The following is a 17979-nucleotide window of genomic DNA, read 5'->3' on the forward strand; positions in this document are numbered from 1 at the left end:
TTTGGTTTGTGCAAGTGTACTTTATGAAGTGACTTGTATGTATCCATACCTGTAAAAACATGATAGAATACTCGATAACTATCTTCATAAACTCTCACTTATCCATTTCTTTGGGATGCAAAAGTTCATTAAGTGACCTAATTTTCAGTAATTACATTTTATACAGCTTTAAAAATCAGGTACTTATATTCTATATCAGAATGCATGTTTTAATCAAAATGCCAATAGACACCCTGGCACCAACAAATAACCACTCAGAAAACTGTCAAGTTTTGTATTTAATGAGAAAATATTTATAATATGTATAATAGGCGAATAACTGTGATCCGTACATGTGCTATAAAGTGGAGCACAATATGAACATACGAGTGGTTAACATAAGGACAGAGGTTATAATCTCGATCGTAAAATTGCATCGTCACACACTGATGCGACTCGGAGGGTAAAAAAAACAAGCTACCAGCTTTTCAAAAGATAAATAAATCATCTCTGCATCAAGAAGTCAAACAATGAAAAAGCTGCATATTCATCCTGTTACCTATGCTGTGAAAATTCCAACCACATTTAATGCAGTTCATGTGAAGCACAATCAAGGGACAGTATGCGGGAGAATTTAGCTACAATAAACAAACTAAAAAAGCATTTGTGGCTAAAATTGATAAAAGTCAAGCATAAGAAGCAACTGATGCTCCGAGTGCATTTGAATAAGCCAATAAAATTACCATAAAATTCAAATGATTCATCCTGAAGTGCATTTTTTTTTTTTTTTTTTTTAAATACCCCACATCAACTCAAGAAGTGTTTGAAATACCTTTTAAGAAACCTCTAAATAACAGATTTGTCAACACTTGGTAGGCTTAACTTTGCCGTTTGTCCTGCACTTGTGTCTTATTGCATTATCATTACCTCAAAAGGGACGTCATTTAAATATTTCTCATTTAATATATTATCACATGTGTAAAAGCAATAATAGGGAGCTTGTGAACCAATTCTTTTTTCTTTTTTCACTCGCTTTCACTTTCACTCCTGGTTGCTTGGACAGAACAGATTAAAAAAAAAAATATTTCCAGATACGTGATCATCTTAATAAATACAATCAGGGCTTGTTGTGTCTAAGTTAACTACAATGTTCACTATAGTGAGCACAAAACCTCAGGTTGTGTTTGCATTGCTTTGTCGCTGAGCATCGAGGGGCAGACAGGTCAGTGTCTATCTGAAGGACACTTGGACAAGACACTCTGGCAGATCAAAATGGTGACCTTTGGTTTAAAAGCATTCTCACCATCTTCTTGACATTCGCGTGCTGGGGGGGGGGTTACACAATCAGAAAAAAAGACAAGAGTAGGATATTCCTGCTACTTTTCAGTTCAAGTGGTATAGAAACACACACCAAAGTATAAACACTGGTAATTAGGATTCATTCCTTGTGCTCCCGTTTGCTGTTTTGAACATGAAACTGGGTTTTACATTCATCCCAGATCATTGTCGGGTGGATTTCATTATTTGTTGTAGAGTGACAAATATAATTTCCTTTAATAGGCAAACTGGTTCTCTCCCAACTTTTTATAAAACGTCTTAGTTCTTTTAAACATTTGCCATCACACCGTGGCCAGCGAGCAAGTATAATAAGTACACTGGAATAAATGTGCATCTGTCAAATACATAATCCTACCTCAGTATAATACAACAACTGCCTACAAAAGACACTGTCAACAAACCAAAGGTAAAATAAGTGATTTTAGAGGACCGGTATATAGTGTATACGCTGTATACTGTTATACAGCCTGCTCAAAAACACCTGATGCACAAACATGACCTTTTTTTTCCTTCCTCTTTAAATCTCACACTGATGAAGTCACTAAATAATACTGAATATGGACAAACTTCTATCTATCGTTGCTTCTTGTTCTCTCTATGACTCAAATTGCGGCAATACGGGATTAAATCATCATCACGTCATGCGTCTGAGTCGAGGGCAGAGGAGGCCCTCAAGATGGAACATGGCCTCACAAACATGCCAGACTCATGTATTCAGTGGATTATTGGTGGTTGTCAAGCACACAAGACCTTCAGGGACTTTCAGGCAACCTTTCTAAAAAAAAAAAAAAAAAACCTCCTTTTTTTAAAAAAATCTATACATCCACGTTTCCTCCTATGAATACTTGGCATCCACAACTCCAAATGTTGCATCTTGAATGCAACTTGTCTTTTGCATCACCTTGCTTTTGTCTCACATACTCACATCATCTACATTCTGTTACACTTTCAGAATCCACGTCCAAAAATGGATACACTTCTTCATTGAGCTCCACTGGTCAGACCAGAAGAGCATGCGATCATCAGAACACTAAGAAGAAAATAAATACTGCTTCCCCTGCCTGTCCTTTCCCCCCCACATCCTATTTTCACTCTTCCTCCTCCTCTTCTTCCTCCTCTTCTCCATCCTCATTGGCGTAGATACCGGCTTCCCACTTCAGTGCCATGTCACTTTTCCTCCGGGTGATGCGAGTGGCCTCCAACACCTGTTGAAAACAAACAAACAAACAAAAAAAAAAAATCAGAAAAATCACTTTGTTGTTCAATGCTTCCTATCGGGAGCATAATCAAAAATGCCGGTTTGACTTCACCATGCATTGTCAACCACAGAGGGAGCTCTTGGTTCACTGGACAAACTCGCTACAGCTACCACGAGGCACTCGGGGGGGTGGGACCCATTGCATTCATTTTCTATGCCACTTATCCTCATCATATAAACAAACTATTCACAACTATGTACAATTTAGTGTCTTCAATGAACCTATGCACGCTTTTGGATCTCAAACTGCCACTCAGGAGTGGAGCTCATTTATGAACGTCACTTTTTGAAGTGAACATAGTTTTCCGTCGACATTATAATCTACAGAGATGAATCAGCATTTCTCCCCCCCACGATAAAGCCCCCGTTTGTGCCTGGGAATAAAAACAAGATATTTGATCATCATCTCTCAAGTGCGTCATGCTTAATCAGGTGCACCCCCGACACACATACACACACACGTGCCAAGGCCAACACACACTAGTGCATCATCAAGGACAGCAAATGTGTGTCGGAATCCAGGTTAAGATAGCGGCGAATTAACGGTCTCTGACACACGTGATGACTTTCACAGCACTCAGCTTAATCGATGAATTAATCGTAAACAATTTTGCCTTTGGCTATGGCAAACTAAAACTGAAAGAGTCCCTTTTAAAGTACCTCATGATGCTGGACAGTCAATTGATGGCAGGCGGTTTAATCAAAGTGTTTGTATTTTTGTGTTTGTATCAGCATTTGTACATATCTGCCAGTATAACATCAAATTCATGAAGAAAATTCTACTCAAGTGCTGCTACGAACCTTATACATCGCCACATTTCCTCCTAAAGCACCAACGCTGCAGTGTAAAGAGATTAATTTGTGACATAAATAACTAACAAGGAAACATGATGTCTGATAACTGAACGTGTCAATTGGTTTAATCTTATTCTACCGTCCATTCAACGAGGTGGGCTGGTTAAAGGTTTTTCCAAATCAACAACAAGCACATGCATCAGCAACACCACAGTAGAATGACAACAGGGAGACCACACACAGACCTGGGACACATTTAGCTTTGGAGACAAAGGTCATATTCACTATAAAGAAATTAATTAATAAATAATAATCAATTAAGACTACATACAAATGGTTATGTTTATTGCAGTGATTTTATGCCAAAGAGACTAAATAAAGGAATCATAACTTGATAGAAGAATAGTGATAAGTGGCTAGTGTAATGGCATCAAGGCATTCATTGATTTTAAACCCTCAGTACATTCCTACTTTTGATCTGACATTCGAACTAAATTATCTTCAGATTATACAGATATAGTTCAGTGATTCCCAGGTCTGCGGGTAAAGGTAGTGATCAGGTTTTTGGTGTGCGTCAGGTACCTCAGTGGTTACCTCATTAGCCAGCAACAAACGGGCATACTGAGCGACCAGCAGGAGAGAAAGCAACAGTACACAAAGTCAACACACGGCACAATGGACAACAATGGTGGACAATAATCTTACATACAATATCTAAAAAATGGGATCTCAACAGTTTTATTAAAAACTCGGTCCAACAAAACCTTCTGTCTGCTACTTTCATTTCCTGCTTCAAGGCTGGGAAATTTCCATTGGTTTACTATCGTTTTGGCACATGCTGAGACTAGAAATGAAAGTGAAGCCAGTGAAATGACGAATCCTTATAAAGCCCAACACAGTCCAGAGAGTATATGGCATATGACTTGTTGCCTAATACACCCTGATGTTTCTTAACATACAGTTATTACATTTTCAAGACCAAGCAGAAATGAAATAATTACTGTGCAAACCACGCTCCGGGCATTTCATTTTCTACACAGCTGTGAATATTAACTTCCTACAGGGAAGGAAGAATCTCTTTATCTTCACCTGGCTTTGCACGTGCATATGAATGAACAGAGCTGGGCATTCTGTCCCAGGGACTGACGGACGCCCATTTTGTGGACGGATGGAAGGACGGAGGACGAGGGCCCAATCCCAATACCCACAGATTGCACCCTACGGTCTTGGTTGAAGTGCACACGTAGTCGAAGTGCACGAAGGGTTCGAGGGCGCAGGTTACAAGTGTACGTCATCGACTTACTCCCTGTGTCAGCGAGCATGGCGGCACGGGTTGTTGTTTTGGCAATTTTGCTGTTTAAAATTATATTAAAAATTCTGTAAAGTAGTCGTAAAGTAAAACTCGGGCTCGGTCTTCCAGTTGATAGCGTTATGTCTCCATAGTTTTGGACTACGGGCAGAAGATTGCTAAATACGGCAGCTAAACCAGGACAAAATACGTAGGTAAACGGTGACTTCAAAACATCGATTGAAATTACACATACATATGATAAACTTTGTAATAATCGAATATTTACACTTGAAGAGTTTTCGGCACAGGTACAGGAATTCCACAGAATGTCGTCAGTTTCCCACTATTTTGGTCAAATCCGCAATGAATTGTGGGTAACATGCTTCGGTTTAGGGGCCATCGATGCGGGATTAGCCGAAGTGTGGAACAAGGGCGCAAAGGGGGCGGGAAGACAGAGCACTTTGCAGAATTGGGACACTACACACGCGTACCCTCTGCGGATCGACGGAATGTAAGGACGGAAGTGCTTTAAAAGGACGAGGACGGATAGGGTCAAGTGCCCAGTTCTGTGAATGAATACATGCTAGGAATACTTACACTGTTGTCCTCCATTTTCTCCCTCCTCTTCACCTTGTGTGTTTCATAGTCTTCCATGAGTGTCTGCATGAAGTTTTTGGGCCGAGATCCTCCGGAGTCCTCACTGCCGGCGTCAGACAGCGCTCCTTCTGACGGCGAAGGTGAGACAGGCGGGGCAGGTCGAACCTTCTCTATCTTTCCTACGGCGCAAAAAGGTAAGTGGTTACATGAAGCACACAACTAGGTCTAAAATTCATTTTGAATATCCATTCGGGATAGTAATGATCACTGTTTTGACGTGGACCGACACATTTCTGTATCAGCTGAACCGGTATTCAGGGGTCGCCACTGCGAGCAACCGTCCTCATCTCACCCTGACCTCTGCATCTTCTACGTAAAAAGGTCAGCTCGAATGAAACCACCGTACAATTTGGAATGTCTACGAATCCCGTAGCTAGTTATAAACTTACATACTAACATAAACCGTGATGTGAACTCCATTTGTGTTGGTTAGTCAGCCATCTTGGCCCAGGTGTCACACAGGAAGTGCGTTAACTAACCTGGTGCTGTCCTTGATGTCAGCGTGAGTCTCGTTGGCAGGCTGTTACTCTTCAACTTGTCCGCCGGAGATAAGGTGGTTTTCCGCACCCCTGTTCTCGCAGGAACTTGAGGAATAACAGAAGGTTGCGCTTCCCTCTGTTTCTTCAGTTCCTCCTCTCGCTGCTGAGCTGCTCGGATCTCCTCCTCGATCATGGACAACGTTCGCTGTTTCTTGGAGCGAAGGCGGAATGGTCCGCTCGCCACTTCCACCTCGGGGCCTTTTGTTGCCGCTGCTGTGCTACGCAGTTCAGCTGCTTCAGAGTACTTACTGAAGTAGCTGAAATCAGATTTTTCAGGGCTTGGAGGGGAAGGGGGACGGCAGACTGTGGCTGGCCTGGGTACATTAGCTGTGTTCACAGGGCAAGAAGCCGGAGCAACTGAGGCTGAGGAAGCAAGTGCTCTGGTGTAAGAAGACTGGATTTTGATCCTTGGTCCTCCCACTTTGGGTCTCTGTGGGGGAGAGATCGGCTGAGAAGGAATTGGAGATGATTGTGATGACTGAGTTGGACTGGATGAGGATGACGGTTGCTGCAGATCATCTGGTGTTTTTTTAGGCTTCATTTGGGAAGCATCCTCTTCCTCTGGCAGCCGATCTGGCTGCGGGGAAGGGTTAGATGTGGCATCACTGGAGGAGACAGGGGACGACTGCAGATGGTCAGATTCCCCAAAAGACGGAGGGTAGGGAGATACTGGCACTGGACTGGTTGTTGATGCAGAGGATGGAGACACAGGGCTGCTCATTTGTGAAGAATCTAAGTTCGGGAGAGAAGACTGCCAGTCATCGCCGTTTGTCGAGAGGGCATTTTGGATAACATTTTGGACAAGGACTTCTGCTTGGTATTCCAGGTCGCCCTCTGCTGCACTGCCAGTGTTTCGCCCGTTGACTGGCGTCGTCGGCTGAGGAGTGGATGGTGACACCGGGGTAAGTGGCAGTGGTGTCGGTGGAAGTGAGGCGCCACTGTCTGAAACATTATCCAAGCTAAACACTGTTGTGTCCTGAGAGCGGACTGATAACTCTTCCAAACCTGAGTCTGACTCCTCGGGGTGATAACTTTGGGGAAACTGGCTCTTCCCTTCCTCTTCATCACTTACATTTGTCATTACAGCGCGAACACTGGTAAATTCTCCTGCAATGCCTTCATCAGACCAGGTCACATGACACTCTCCGGTTTCTGGAACAACATTGCCGCTCCCATGGTTGCCCTTGGGTACGGACTTGGAGAAGGGTCTGGCTGAGTATATGTGAGGAGCTATGGAATTCTTGGTCACTTGGGCTTGCAGGAATTGCTTTCTGGCAGATGAGAAGTCAATCTTTTTTTCCACAATGTCTTCCTTCCTCATCAACTCCGGGTCAAAGGTAACCAGCGTGGGAGGTCCAGTGACTTGAGGCTGCCATTAGGGATGAGAAGACTGAAAGTCAGAAAGCAATCATCATCGAATAAAAAAGGTCAACAAATCCTTAACATGAGACAGGAATCAAGCGCTTACCATGTATCCAATATTACATATATTTGGCAGTTTTTCTTTTATTCAGCAACCCAATTCACATTCATTACTGTCCAGATGGAAACTGCAATGCGGTATGGTGCTTATTGCTCGTGTGTACAGTTTTCTACCTGTGTGTATGGATAAGATGAATTCTGTTTCTGCGTTTTTCTCTCTTGGTATTTTCGAAGGGACTCGAGCTGTTCGGGGTCCAGCTGCTCCTCCAAGGGAACCTTAAATAAATCAACCAAAGATCCTATCAATGAGTGTTTTAATACTACAAAATAAACATTCAATAGTTAACTACCTCTTGTGGAGGGTTCCACCAACGTTGAGCGATGCCAGGGTTTTTCTTCACTGCCTGGTCTCGGATCAGCTCCTGACGCTCACGCTCCAACTCTTGGACCTGTTGGACGGACAAAACCTTGAGTGCTTGGTGCGGCAATGATCACAAATAACGTATACTCAAAGGCTTTTCAGCAACACAACACGAATTAAAATACACAATACTTGTGGTTTCTGAACCGTTATAGCTGATTACATGACCAATTACCTCATCTGGATTTCGTCTCCTCGTCACTCTGACGTGCTGCTCTTCTCCTGGCGTGAAGAGTTTTGCCGGCCTTTTGTCCTCCTGAAAAGCTCTCAGCTCAAACTTTGCACCGCTGTGGCTCGATTCTTCTGTCGGAATATGCCCGTTGGTTTTCACACTGGATTCATCCGGATGTAGGAAGGTGGTTTGTCTTGGCCCCTCCACAACGATTGGCTGATGACAACCAGGAGAGGAATTGGACACACACACGGACGAATACGTTCCATCTATGCTGATGGGTTTGGTGTATGCAGATGGGGAGGAGTTTCCATTGGTGGGTGTTTCTGAGGCCGCATCCAGTACCTGATCCAGGTAGCGGATCTCCTAAGAACAGATAATAAAAGAATCAAATTAGAGTTGACATAGGGGATGCAGTCTTGTGCAAGAACTTCAATACCTGTGTGGATGTCCACGGTTATCATTTCTTGAAAACGCTTTTTGCTATTTGCAGAGCTGGGCATTCCGTCTATGTGATGGACCGGTCCGTCAATCCGCCTATGACGGATGCCCGTTTTGCTGACAGTTGACAAATGACGGGAACATTTTTAAAATAGACGTGCTAAGCATAGTCGGACGCCCACGTATTTAATCCGGCTTTTGTCTGCGGTCCGTCTTTAGTCTATTTTTCATGGCAAGGCTTTGATGGCCGCGGTGAGCAATTCAATATGTTGTCTCGAATGAAGGAGGCAGCATTTGGAAGGTACCAAGTGACAAAGCAGAAGCTACGCAATGTTTTCTTTGAGGAGAAAAATGCCCTGAAGAATCACCTAAAGGACCTGAAGACTCCGCTTCAGTTGGCAAATGAGCAGATAAACAATCAAGGGCAAAAATGAGCAGACCTGTCTGCCAAGTTGAAGTCGTAAGGGAAGGAGAACAAGATTCTCTGGGACCAGGTGGAATATTTGACCAGTGAGGTAAAAACTGGAAGTAAAAAGGACAATAAGGTGAGGCTGCCTCCAAAATTACAGGAAACAGAGAGCTTTATGGAAAAGCGTCAGAGGATCCCGAAAGCAGACAACAAAAATATTCCTCAACGGCCTCAAGAGAAAACAGATCCAAACAGATTGCTTTTGAACTCAAGCTATAAGGTTTTTGAGGACACACATCTGGTTTTCAAGGAGGATTGCTTGTGGGATAAATCACAAAAAGAAGTCGGTGAAAAGCGGCAAAACCATAGCCAGATGGCTCCGGTTGAATGATTGTAAAATGCTACAACAGGTTGTGATGAAGAAAAGGTTCTTAGATTGCCTTTTTACATTTCTATTCTATGCTATGCCAATCACACTTTGGGTCCCATGAAGTTGCCCTTATAAAGCTGTTATTAGGGATGCAATTTCTGAAAAAAAAAATAAAATAAATTATGTACTTTCAGAAGTAGGTTAATGCAAAGGATAATAATTAGTAATATTCTAGATGCAATTTTGGCACAGTTGCAGATAAAGCCTAATGCTAGGGCTAAATATTATTGCTTTTCATCAAAACTTTACTATAAGCAGTCAATGAGGTTCAGATGAGGGTGAATAAAAAAGTCTGCAAATATTGAAAATCCACACACTGGGGAAAATATATAATTTTATCATTTCAAACCCAAACAATTCTTCAAAAAACACTGATAAACATTCTATATTTTTCCTACAAAAAAAGGTGGGGTATCCTTGAAAAAAAATCTATAAAATATTTTAATTATCGACAAAAAATAAGTAAAATCCGTACATGCTATAGAGCGAGGACTGATCAAAGTCCAAGCATTTGGCACCACAGGTGCCGTAATCCTTTAATCACACGACAAGTTGTCATGGCGATGTCAGTGAAACCATGGAACTGAGAAGGTATGACTTCACAAAGGTTTGTGATGTCATTTGAATGACGACATCACAGCTCTGTATGCGTTTCACACGGTGTGTAAATGTGCAAAACCGTACTAATGTAGTAATGGCTGACAGATCAAAATTAGTTCACTTCCAACACTTTCCAACAATTCGGTTCAACACTTTCATGTGAGCGCAAGAGAAAATGCTGTCACGAGTGAGGGAATTGGCCTGTGGCAGGTATAACTCTGCCAAGCAGAAGCTCGTCAATGCTTTCAATGAGGAAGGAAAGAAGTCGCTGGAGAATCAGGTCAAAGACCTGAAAGCTCAGCTCAAAATGGCAAAGGAACAGATCAACTGTCAAGGACAAAAATTAGCAGACTTGTCTGCCAAGCTGAAGTCGGAAGGGAATGAGAACAAGATCCTCTGGGACCAGGTGGAATATTTGACCAATGAGGTCCAAACGGAGAGTAAAAAGAAAGACGCTGAGGCCAATATGCCTGAAAAACTACATGAAACGGGATACAGTAGCTTTTGGGAAAAGCGTCTGAGGACCCAGATTGTCAGGGAAAACGATGGCGGAATATCGCTCAATGGCGATCAACTGCAGCAAGTCAACAATCCCTTTCAAGTAGGTTGCCGATTCATGGTGAAGAGCGGCAATACAAGTCCCGTGGAGCTCAGTGATTCTTTTTCCTCAGGTGATACATTATCTGACAACACCAGTGATTCATTGTCCGATGACAGCGATGAAAAGAATGAGAGCGACACGTTATCGGAGGACACGTATGATCTCGTCTTCAACGAGACAATGTGGGGGGACCTAAAGAAGGAATTAATCGAGATCCGTCAGGATAATAATCAAATGGTTCCGGTTGAGTGATCCGTAAATTCTGGAAAGGGCCTTGGTGATAAAGGATTAGGACCTTGACAGCAAAATGTCAAATTATGATAGCCATCTCTTATCTTGGATGCAAAAGTAAAATTTTGAAAATTAGACTCTATGTAAATAATGACGTTGAAATAACTGTTATGCTTAATGTGGTCTTTCCTTTGAAAGAGTTGCAAAAATGCAGTTTTAGCAGAATGTGATAAAAATGTATACTTGTGATGTCACATTGGTACACATCACAAAAACCCCTACGTATGTAATTGTTACATTTTCTTTTTTAAATGCGGTGCACTTGTAGCGTTTGTTTCTTCAAGAAGTTGAAGTTCTACATTGCATTCACGCTATTCATTGCCTCACATCGTTTGTTGCAATATTACATTTTGTATTCAGAATTTTTCATCGAATGTTTATATACTGTGGATATAAAAAGTCTACACACCCCTTTTGACATGTCAGGGTTTTTTTTTTTGTGATATAAAAATAATATCTGAACTTTTTTCACCGTTAGTGTGCTCTACAGCCTGTACAGCTTGATTAAAAAAAAAAACGGACCAAAACAACATTATAATCGGACGTGGTTGTTCAGACTTAACCGATTCCATTTAAAGTGCCTCTGATTAACCACAAAAAAGTTGAGCTGTTCTAGTAGACTTTTCCTGACATTCTTGTAGTCACATTTTAGAGCACAAGCCATAGTCCGCAGAGCCTCTGCAATGTCAAATAGATCTCACCTTCCCCAGATGTTTTATGCATTCTGATTTAAAAAAAAAATATATATATATATATATATATATATATATATTTCCAGGTGGAGCCTGACTTTGAGGGTACAAACTGAGACACTTACAGTACATAAATTCGTGCCCATCTGGTGAGAGTTTGCATACCTGTTCTACATCACTGTCGGAGGTCTCCACCTTCAACTCGACTGCACTTTGACCTTGAACACTTGATCTGCTGAGACAGCCACGCTGAATCTGCTGGCTTTCCACCTCCATGATTAGCGGTCCGTCAGTGATGATGCTGACTGATTCCTGGAAAGTGACACTCTTCAAGGCTCGCTCCTTCGGTATTGTGCCACTGACATCCTCGGGTGCCTGCCACGATTGCTGTGAAACAAACAAAAAAAAAAAAGGGGCAGAAACAATTAAATGCTGCACATTATAAGTCAAATGATCCTCATGATTTTAGAAACCTGGAAAGGAGTTGTTAATAACCACTTTGACAAGAAACATCACTTTAGTGTGGTCTGCATTGAGACTTTCACAATTCAAAATAGTGGCCAGAAATAAGTCCCTGCATCAAATGTCTGTTTTTCTCAAGCACAACTGCCAGAATTCAAGTTCACATCATTTTGAGTGTATCGAAGTATCGGTTCCCAATCAGGTTTTGTACCTAACGCATTCTAGACCTCACAGAAGCCCAGTTGTGGACCTTTTTCATTCACTACAAGTCACAAACAAACAAGCTCTGTTGGCTTTTCTTTTTTAACGCCTTGTGTGCTCACACTTGATTTTTAGGAGATGTTGACTTTCACAAGAAAGCTTGTTGACTTTTTCTCTGTATGAAACTTTAATGAGCATCACCTCAGTGAACTGGGTCACTGTTGGCTTGAGATTTCCTATTAACCCAAACATATTTTTTTTTAACGAATATGTTCTATGCAGGCCCATTGGTTGAAACACAGCATTCTGATTATTATTTTGTTTATGGAACATGAGTTAAGCAACAAAATCCACTCTGGGGGCAGCCATTTTCTCACTTCTATTGACCGAAAATGACATCACACACCCTGATGACCAATCATGGCTCAGCTTCAGAAAACAGGTTAGCCATGATTGGTCGTTTCCTGAGCCCTGAGCAACCGTGATGTCATTTTTAGCCAAAGGAAGTGACAAAATGGCCGCCCCCGGAGAGGGCTAAAAACGGGTGGATTCTGCTGCTTAACTCATATAAGCCTTGTTTCAGCTCGTGGGCCTGCATAGAACATTTTCTTGAAAAAAAATTGTGTGGGTTGACTTCCACTTTAAAGTTGCGTTCAAATGATGCTCAAATTGCTTTGACATGTTCGCACGTCATTCAGACATTTTTCAGTTGTTTAGTGCACTTGTTCACAAACTTTGGTTTAGAACCCAAAACAAGTCCAGTATGGATTCTTTTTTTTTTGTTTTGTTTTTTTTGTGTTTTTTTTGTTTGCAGTTTCTGACTGTCAAATGTATACTGTAGGGTTGATCATCTATGAGTGGTCTAGCAGCCAATTTTATGTTTCATATCACTTTTGATAAATACATTTTGTGCTCTTCAATGCTATATCAAAATGTTCGAGTCCTGGGGAGGAACCATATTTCTTGTGTAGCACTTGAACTGAAAATTGAAAACAGTTTTAAAGCACCGAAAGCCCACTTGGCTAAAGAAAAATCCCTTGACAAAGGAAGTGTTGCCTCAAAGGAACAGGCTTATACCCCTTCTTTCCCTTTCTGTTATTTGGCTCGTGTCCGCTCTCCTGCTGAGCTCATTCTTTTCCTTCCTTCCTACGTTCTGGGATTATTAAGGAAAGAGTGCAGTCACATGGCGGATTATAAACGCTGCCTTTCCACATCTCTGTCATACACTTAACAAAAATCTCCCGTAAATATCTTCTGGTTTTCAGAACGTTTAAGGACAAATCAATCCCTGAGGGCATCTTGGTGACCCATTTTGCTCAGTCATGGGAACTGTCACACTGTCTCATGAAGTCCAACGCAATGTCAAAAGTAATAGCTATTAACTCATTCACTGCCAGACATTTTCAGACTCTCTTTTACCCTAACGTTTGAAAAAAAAAAAATGAAAAAAAATATAAATAAATTCCTGGGATTGAACGGCCAGACTATGAAAACACACGTGAATTCGTCAATGGCAGTGATGAGTTAAAAAAAAAAAAGAAGTCACACAGTCATTGTTGGACAATATTGCACAGACGCAAAAGTTAAGAGCTGTTTGCTAAACTATCCGTGTGAACACACACAACAAAGGAGCATTCCTGTTGAATTTGTATCTAAAGAGCCGCCAAACGTACAGAATGCCAATTGAACCTGCAACATCCTATAAGGATAGTTGGATTACTAAAGTTATTCCTTCTTATAGAGAGTTATATTCACTCGATTTGTACGGCGTGTAATGTGAACAAATGTTCCTGTGTTCCCTTGGTGGCTTTTTTTCCATAGCTTCATAGCACATAATGGGCAGTCAGAACTGAGGTGCAGCCACACCCAAGGGTTACACCGACCGACACTTTGCAGAGTGCACAATGCTGTCATGATGGAAACATGTCACATAAACTGAGTGCTGTGAGAAGTATAAAAGCACACGTCGCCACAACGTTTGACAATTTCTCAAAAATCGTCTTCGACCCTCCGCCTCACAGTTGCAGATCGACAAGTCAAATGATTTTCCACCGTTGATTGTGCCACTGCATCTGCTGTCACTTGGATGCATTTAAAGTCTTTTCTCTTGTTGTGGTTGACCACTTGTGTACTTTTCGAATGCGTGTGTAGAAGGAGTGTGTAGCTAGCTATCAGACAGGACCGAGCAGAAGCGGAAGGATATCCTATTACTGCCCGAGGAAAAGAATACGATGGGAATGTCTCATATGCAATTTTGCCGCACAAACCGGAGCAAAAACATAATGGAAGGGGAGCGCTTTGATGTGTGTGCGTGTGTGTGCGCGCCATCGCACGGCAGGTGTGTGTTTGTGTCTGTGAGGTGAGCTGACATTCCAGACATACTGCAGCCAACTCAAAGCTCCAACACTAATGAATGTGATGAAGGACACCGTATTCTGCCTGCAAACGTTGCAAGCGGTCCTTGCGCACGAGCGTAGGAATGCAGGAAGACATCAGTTATAAATAAAGTCAAACACAATCGATTTCATGCTGTCGGATACTAACACGCGCTTGAGAAACACCCGAAAGTAACGTCTGTGCCGCTTGCTTAAAACGGAGACGATATCAGATAAGTTACTTTCATGTTATGGGTAAATCTCTGAACATTGCTGGTGACCTTTGGACAGCAAAGGTGAGACTGAACAACAGCGCCTCTGCTGTTCATCACCAAGTAGTACACGCTATTTGCTCAGTGGCACATTGAGTCAACAATTCAAGTCACTCGACACATTGTTTCTGACAAATTGTTGATTCATTGACTATTATCTCAACACATACACATTGAAAAAAGGATTCTTTGTCTTTACTTATTTTTTTTAATTCATAAAAGAACTTTGGTTGCACATGATTAAAAATGTGGTCAACCTATGTCATTTTCCAGTGTTTCCCTCAAAAATAAACAAATGATATGATAGGTTTTTTTCCAGTGCTGTATAAATGCGATATCATTTCACGTCGGTAGAGAGAAAATGTACTTTTTAAAATAATTTGCGCTACAAGTACTAGGAAGGTACAGATAAATCAGCAAGCCAGTTTAAAATTGGGGTGAAATAGTACATTTTTAATATTATTTTTACATAATTAGTGAGTTTTTCTACAAAGAGAAAGAGCTTTTCTTTCCATTTGGATCTAGATCATTTTTTGGGATCGAGACGACGAAATACAATTGAGTGAATTCAACACACCCGTTTTTTTTTTTTTTTTTCAGTATACCAAACTAAGAAAGAAGCATCTCATTTAGGGTTACAGTCTAATTTACTTACTCATTGTAGCAATGAAGTCACCACGTGCTTGAAAGTGTGACTTAAAAAAAAGTAGACTAAAACTACAAAAATACGATTAAAAGAATAGAAATCAGCTCAGAAACAGAGAATGCAGCTATCGGAAGACGGACTTCACGTATGGTTTGGATACAGCTCAGCAGAGGACGCGATGAAGGAATATTGAGGGACACAATAAGGTAGGAAGAAATTCCAAGACAAATAAAGACACATGGTCCATGTGTGCATGTGCGTGAGTCAGCTGTTGCTGTCTAAATGCTAGTTCCCTCCCTGGCTGTCACCATCCCAAACACATCTGGAAACTCTTATGCTCCGACTGTGACGCACAAAAGTTGCAATCACAAACACGCACATCAAGAGCCTTTTTTTTTTTTTTTTTTTTAAACACTCGACACATCATGCCTGAGACTGGGTGGGGGTTGGAGTGATTTTTCCATTTACAGTCTTAACAATTTGTCTCGTTTCAAAATTGCATTGTGGGTCTTTACGATTGACTCATCAGACTTTTGATGTCACTTCCTTTTTTACTGATACATCATTCCAGTTAATGGCACTTACATTCAATGGGAATGTCACAGTAAAACTAGGGCTGTCAAAGTTAAAGCATTAATTATGGAGATTTGTTTAAATTTGATAACGCACTAAAATTAATTTACTCAGTGAACTCAGTTGTACGTACTTCCTGTGGCAGCTGACCTCTGCTCACTTTGCGACCAAACTTGGAGAGTCACTGGCGCAAGATTTTTACATAGTTTTACTTTAAAAAGTCGCTCGACGGCTCATTAGAGAAATCGATAATAATATGCGCACTATGCAAAGCTAATTTAAAATACCATATTAGCTGTACATCTTTGGTGTATCGTTCGACAGTTGTTATTCTTATTCAAAGATCAAAAAAATTTGATTAGATTAGAACAGCCCTTGAATAGAAATATACTTTAAAAAAATTGTTTCCACATTAAATCCAAGATTTTACTCAAGTAGATATCTGTTCCAAGCTTCGTAAAAAAAAATCGGGGTTAAACAATCCGATTAATCGCGATCAATTAGGGAACATTTTGCGATGAATTAGTTAAAACATTTGAATCGCTTGACAGCACTAATTAAAACTCATACGGACATGCTTTGTATCCATTGAGTCATGACAATCTTATATTCTCACACCAACGTCTTGAACACATCTGCAGCACGCACAGTTTGAAAACGTTCATATGGCTGTACTCACCTGTTGTCCCCACAAGCCTCAACAGCACCTCTGTCTCGGTGACTCTAAATCCATGAATTTTCAAAAGGCACCTTCAGTTTTCAAAGAGTTCCTTCTACTAGTTTCTGAAATGTCTAAATCCCTCTCAGCTCTGCTCGCTCCAGCCTTGCTTCATTCCTGCTCCAGATTGTGGGAGTGCCGGACTTTTCCCTGGCCAAGCCTTTTCCTCTTCTTCTTCCCCTCCTTTTCCTCCCCTCCCGTCTCTTTTCCTCTCCTCCACAAAGCCTCTCCTCTCTCAGCAGCATTCCTGCCGGCCGCCGGCCGAGCTGTGATGTCATAGCGCACGAGCGTGCGTGCGTGCGTGCGCGCTAACTTCTCCAGATGCCCTCACGCACAAAGATGCCTTCTGTGCAGACGGGCCTTGCAAACATCCATCCTCCCTACTGCTGCCCGCTCCTCCCTTCCTGTCTGACAGCAGGCCCCTCCTACTTTGTACTGATGAACAGATGACGAGTGAAGAAAGGTGGAGGAGATGATATGAGGGTAATGGTATTTTATGTCGTTGTTGTCATTTTAGGCCCGTTGACTCAGTCCCATAAAAGATTTAGAGGGATGTTTCATGTTTCCCGTAGTCACTTTTTTTTAATTAAAACTCTAATGAAATACACCCTTGGTGCCTCATCCCTCTATTAAAGCTGCTAAACCTTCATTTAAGCTTTAAGGGAGGATGGGAGAATGGGAGGGGACTCATGTGGATAAGAATTTAATAATAAGACTTTTTCCATGTGGCTTTAAGATGGTGTATGACATCCTGGCTCAGAGGGACTTCCACCTTGACAAGAATGAACCATTTCTGAAGATTGAGCGATTCAACACAGCTATGAATCCCATTTTTACAGGCATCGCTCCCCACATGACGTCATGCGTGTTTGTGTTGCCTGTGTTTGGTAACAGGACCACAACGAGGGAAACCAGAGAGACAGAGTCAGGGCTCACTTTCTCTGCTGCTTACAAGCTGGACCAGCTCAACGTGGAAACACTTTCCTTGAACTAAAAATTTTCCTTGGACAAAAGAGCGTTGGCCTTACAGGACATCAAATATACTGCTACAAGTCAGGCACAGAAATCGTGTATTGGCTTGGTAGTTGGTAGCAATAGCGATGCCAGCTATGTACCATAAATGTGGGCAACGATTTTAAGACAAACACAACATAGAGCAACATTTGTAAACAATTATTATTGCCGGACAGAAGTGTGTATAGCTACACTCCATACAAGTTCCCGTGTTGAACTACTGCTACAGGTTTTCCCACATTGCATTAAATGGGAAGTCAACCCAAACATATTTTTTTCAAGAATATGTTCTATGCAGGCCCACTAGTTGAAACAAGGCATTCTAATAAATATTACGTTTGTGGAATAAGAGTTAATCCATACGTTTTTAGCCATCTCTGGG

The 17979-nt window shown here is 41.6% G+C and overlaps 1 protein-coding gene and 1 long non-coding RNA gene across 4 annotated transcripts in view; one reads left to right on the forward strand and one right to left on the reverse strand.

Moving 5' to 3' along the window:
• Positions 1 to 265: 265 nt before the first annotated feature.
• palm2akap2 (PALM2 and AKAP2 fusion) overlaps positions 266 to 17979 on the reverse strand; it is a 68370-nt gene continuing 50656 nt past the window's right edge. The window contains exons 10-17 of one of the 3 annotated variants that reach the window (XM_086053414.1): positions 11502 to 11723; positions 7876 to 8238; positions 7630 to 7728; positions 7454 to 7555; positions 5798 to 7226; positions 5259 to 5437; positions 3953 to 3991; positions 266 to 2522 (exon numbers count right to left, since the gene is read on the reverse strand). In XM_086053414.1, coding sequence (XP_085909540.1) covers positions 2406 to 2522; positions 3953 to 3991; positions 5259 to 5437; positions 5798 to 7226; positions 7454 to 7555; positions 7630 to 7728; positions 7876 to 8238; positions 11502 to 11723 — 2550 coding nt within the window. In that variant the 3' untranslated portion in view covers positions 266 to 2405. The remainder of the gene's footprint in view (positions 2523 to 3952; positions 3992 to 5258; positions 5438 to 5797; positions 7227 to 7453; positions 7556 to 7629; positions 7729 to 7875; positions 8239 to 11501; positions 11724 to 17979) is intronic. The other 2 variants (XM_086053412.1, XM_086053413.1) reach the window with 2 other exon arrangements.
• Positions 5330 to 7969, forward strand: LOC147135767 (uncharacterized). Its single transcript, XR_015089838.1, has 4 exons — positions 5330 to 5452; positions 5561 to 5639; positions 6684 to 6759; positions 6944 to 7969. It is a non-coding gene; the product is annotated as an uncharacterized LOC147135767 (long non-coding RNA).

This window comes from Filicampus tigris, chromosome 15, assembly GCF_054856515.1.
Source record: "Filicampus tigris isolate MCC_2025a chromosome 15, RoL_Ftig_1.0, whole genome shotgun sequence".
NCBI classification, from domain to species: Eukaryota; Metazoa; Chordata; class Actinopteri; order Syngnathiformes; family Syngnathidae; genus Filicampus; species Filicampus tigris.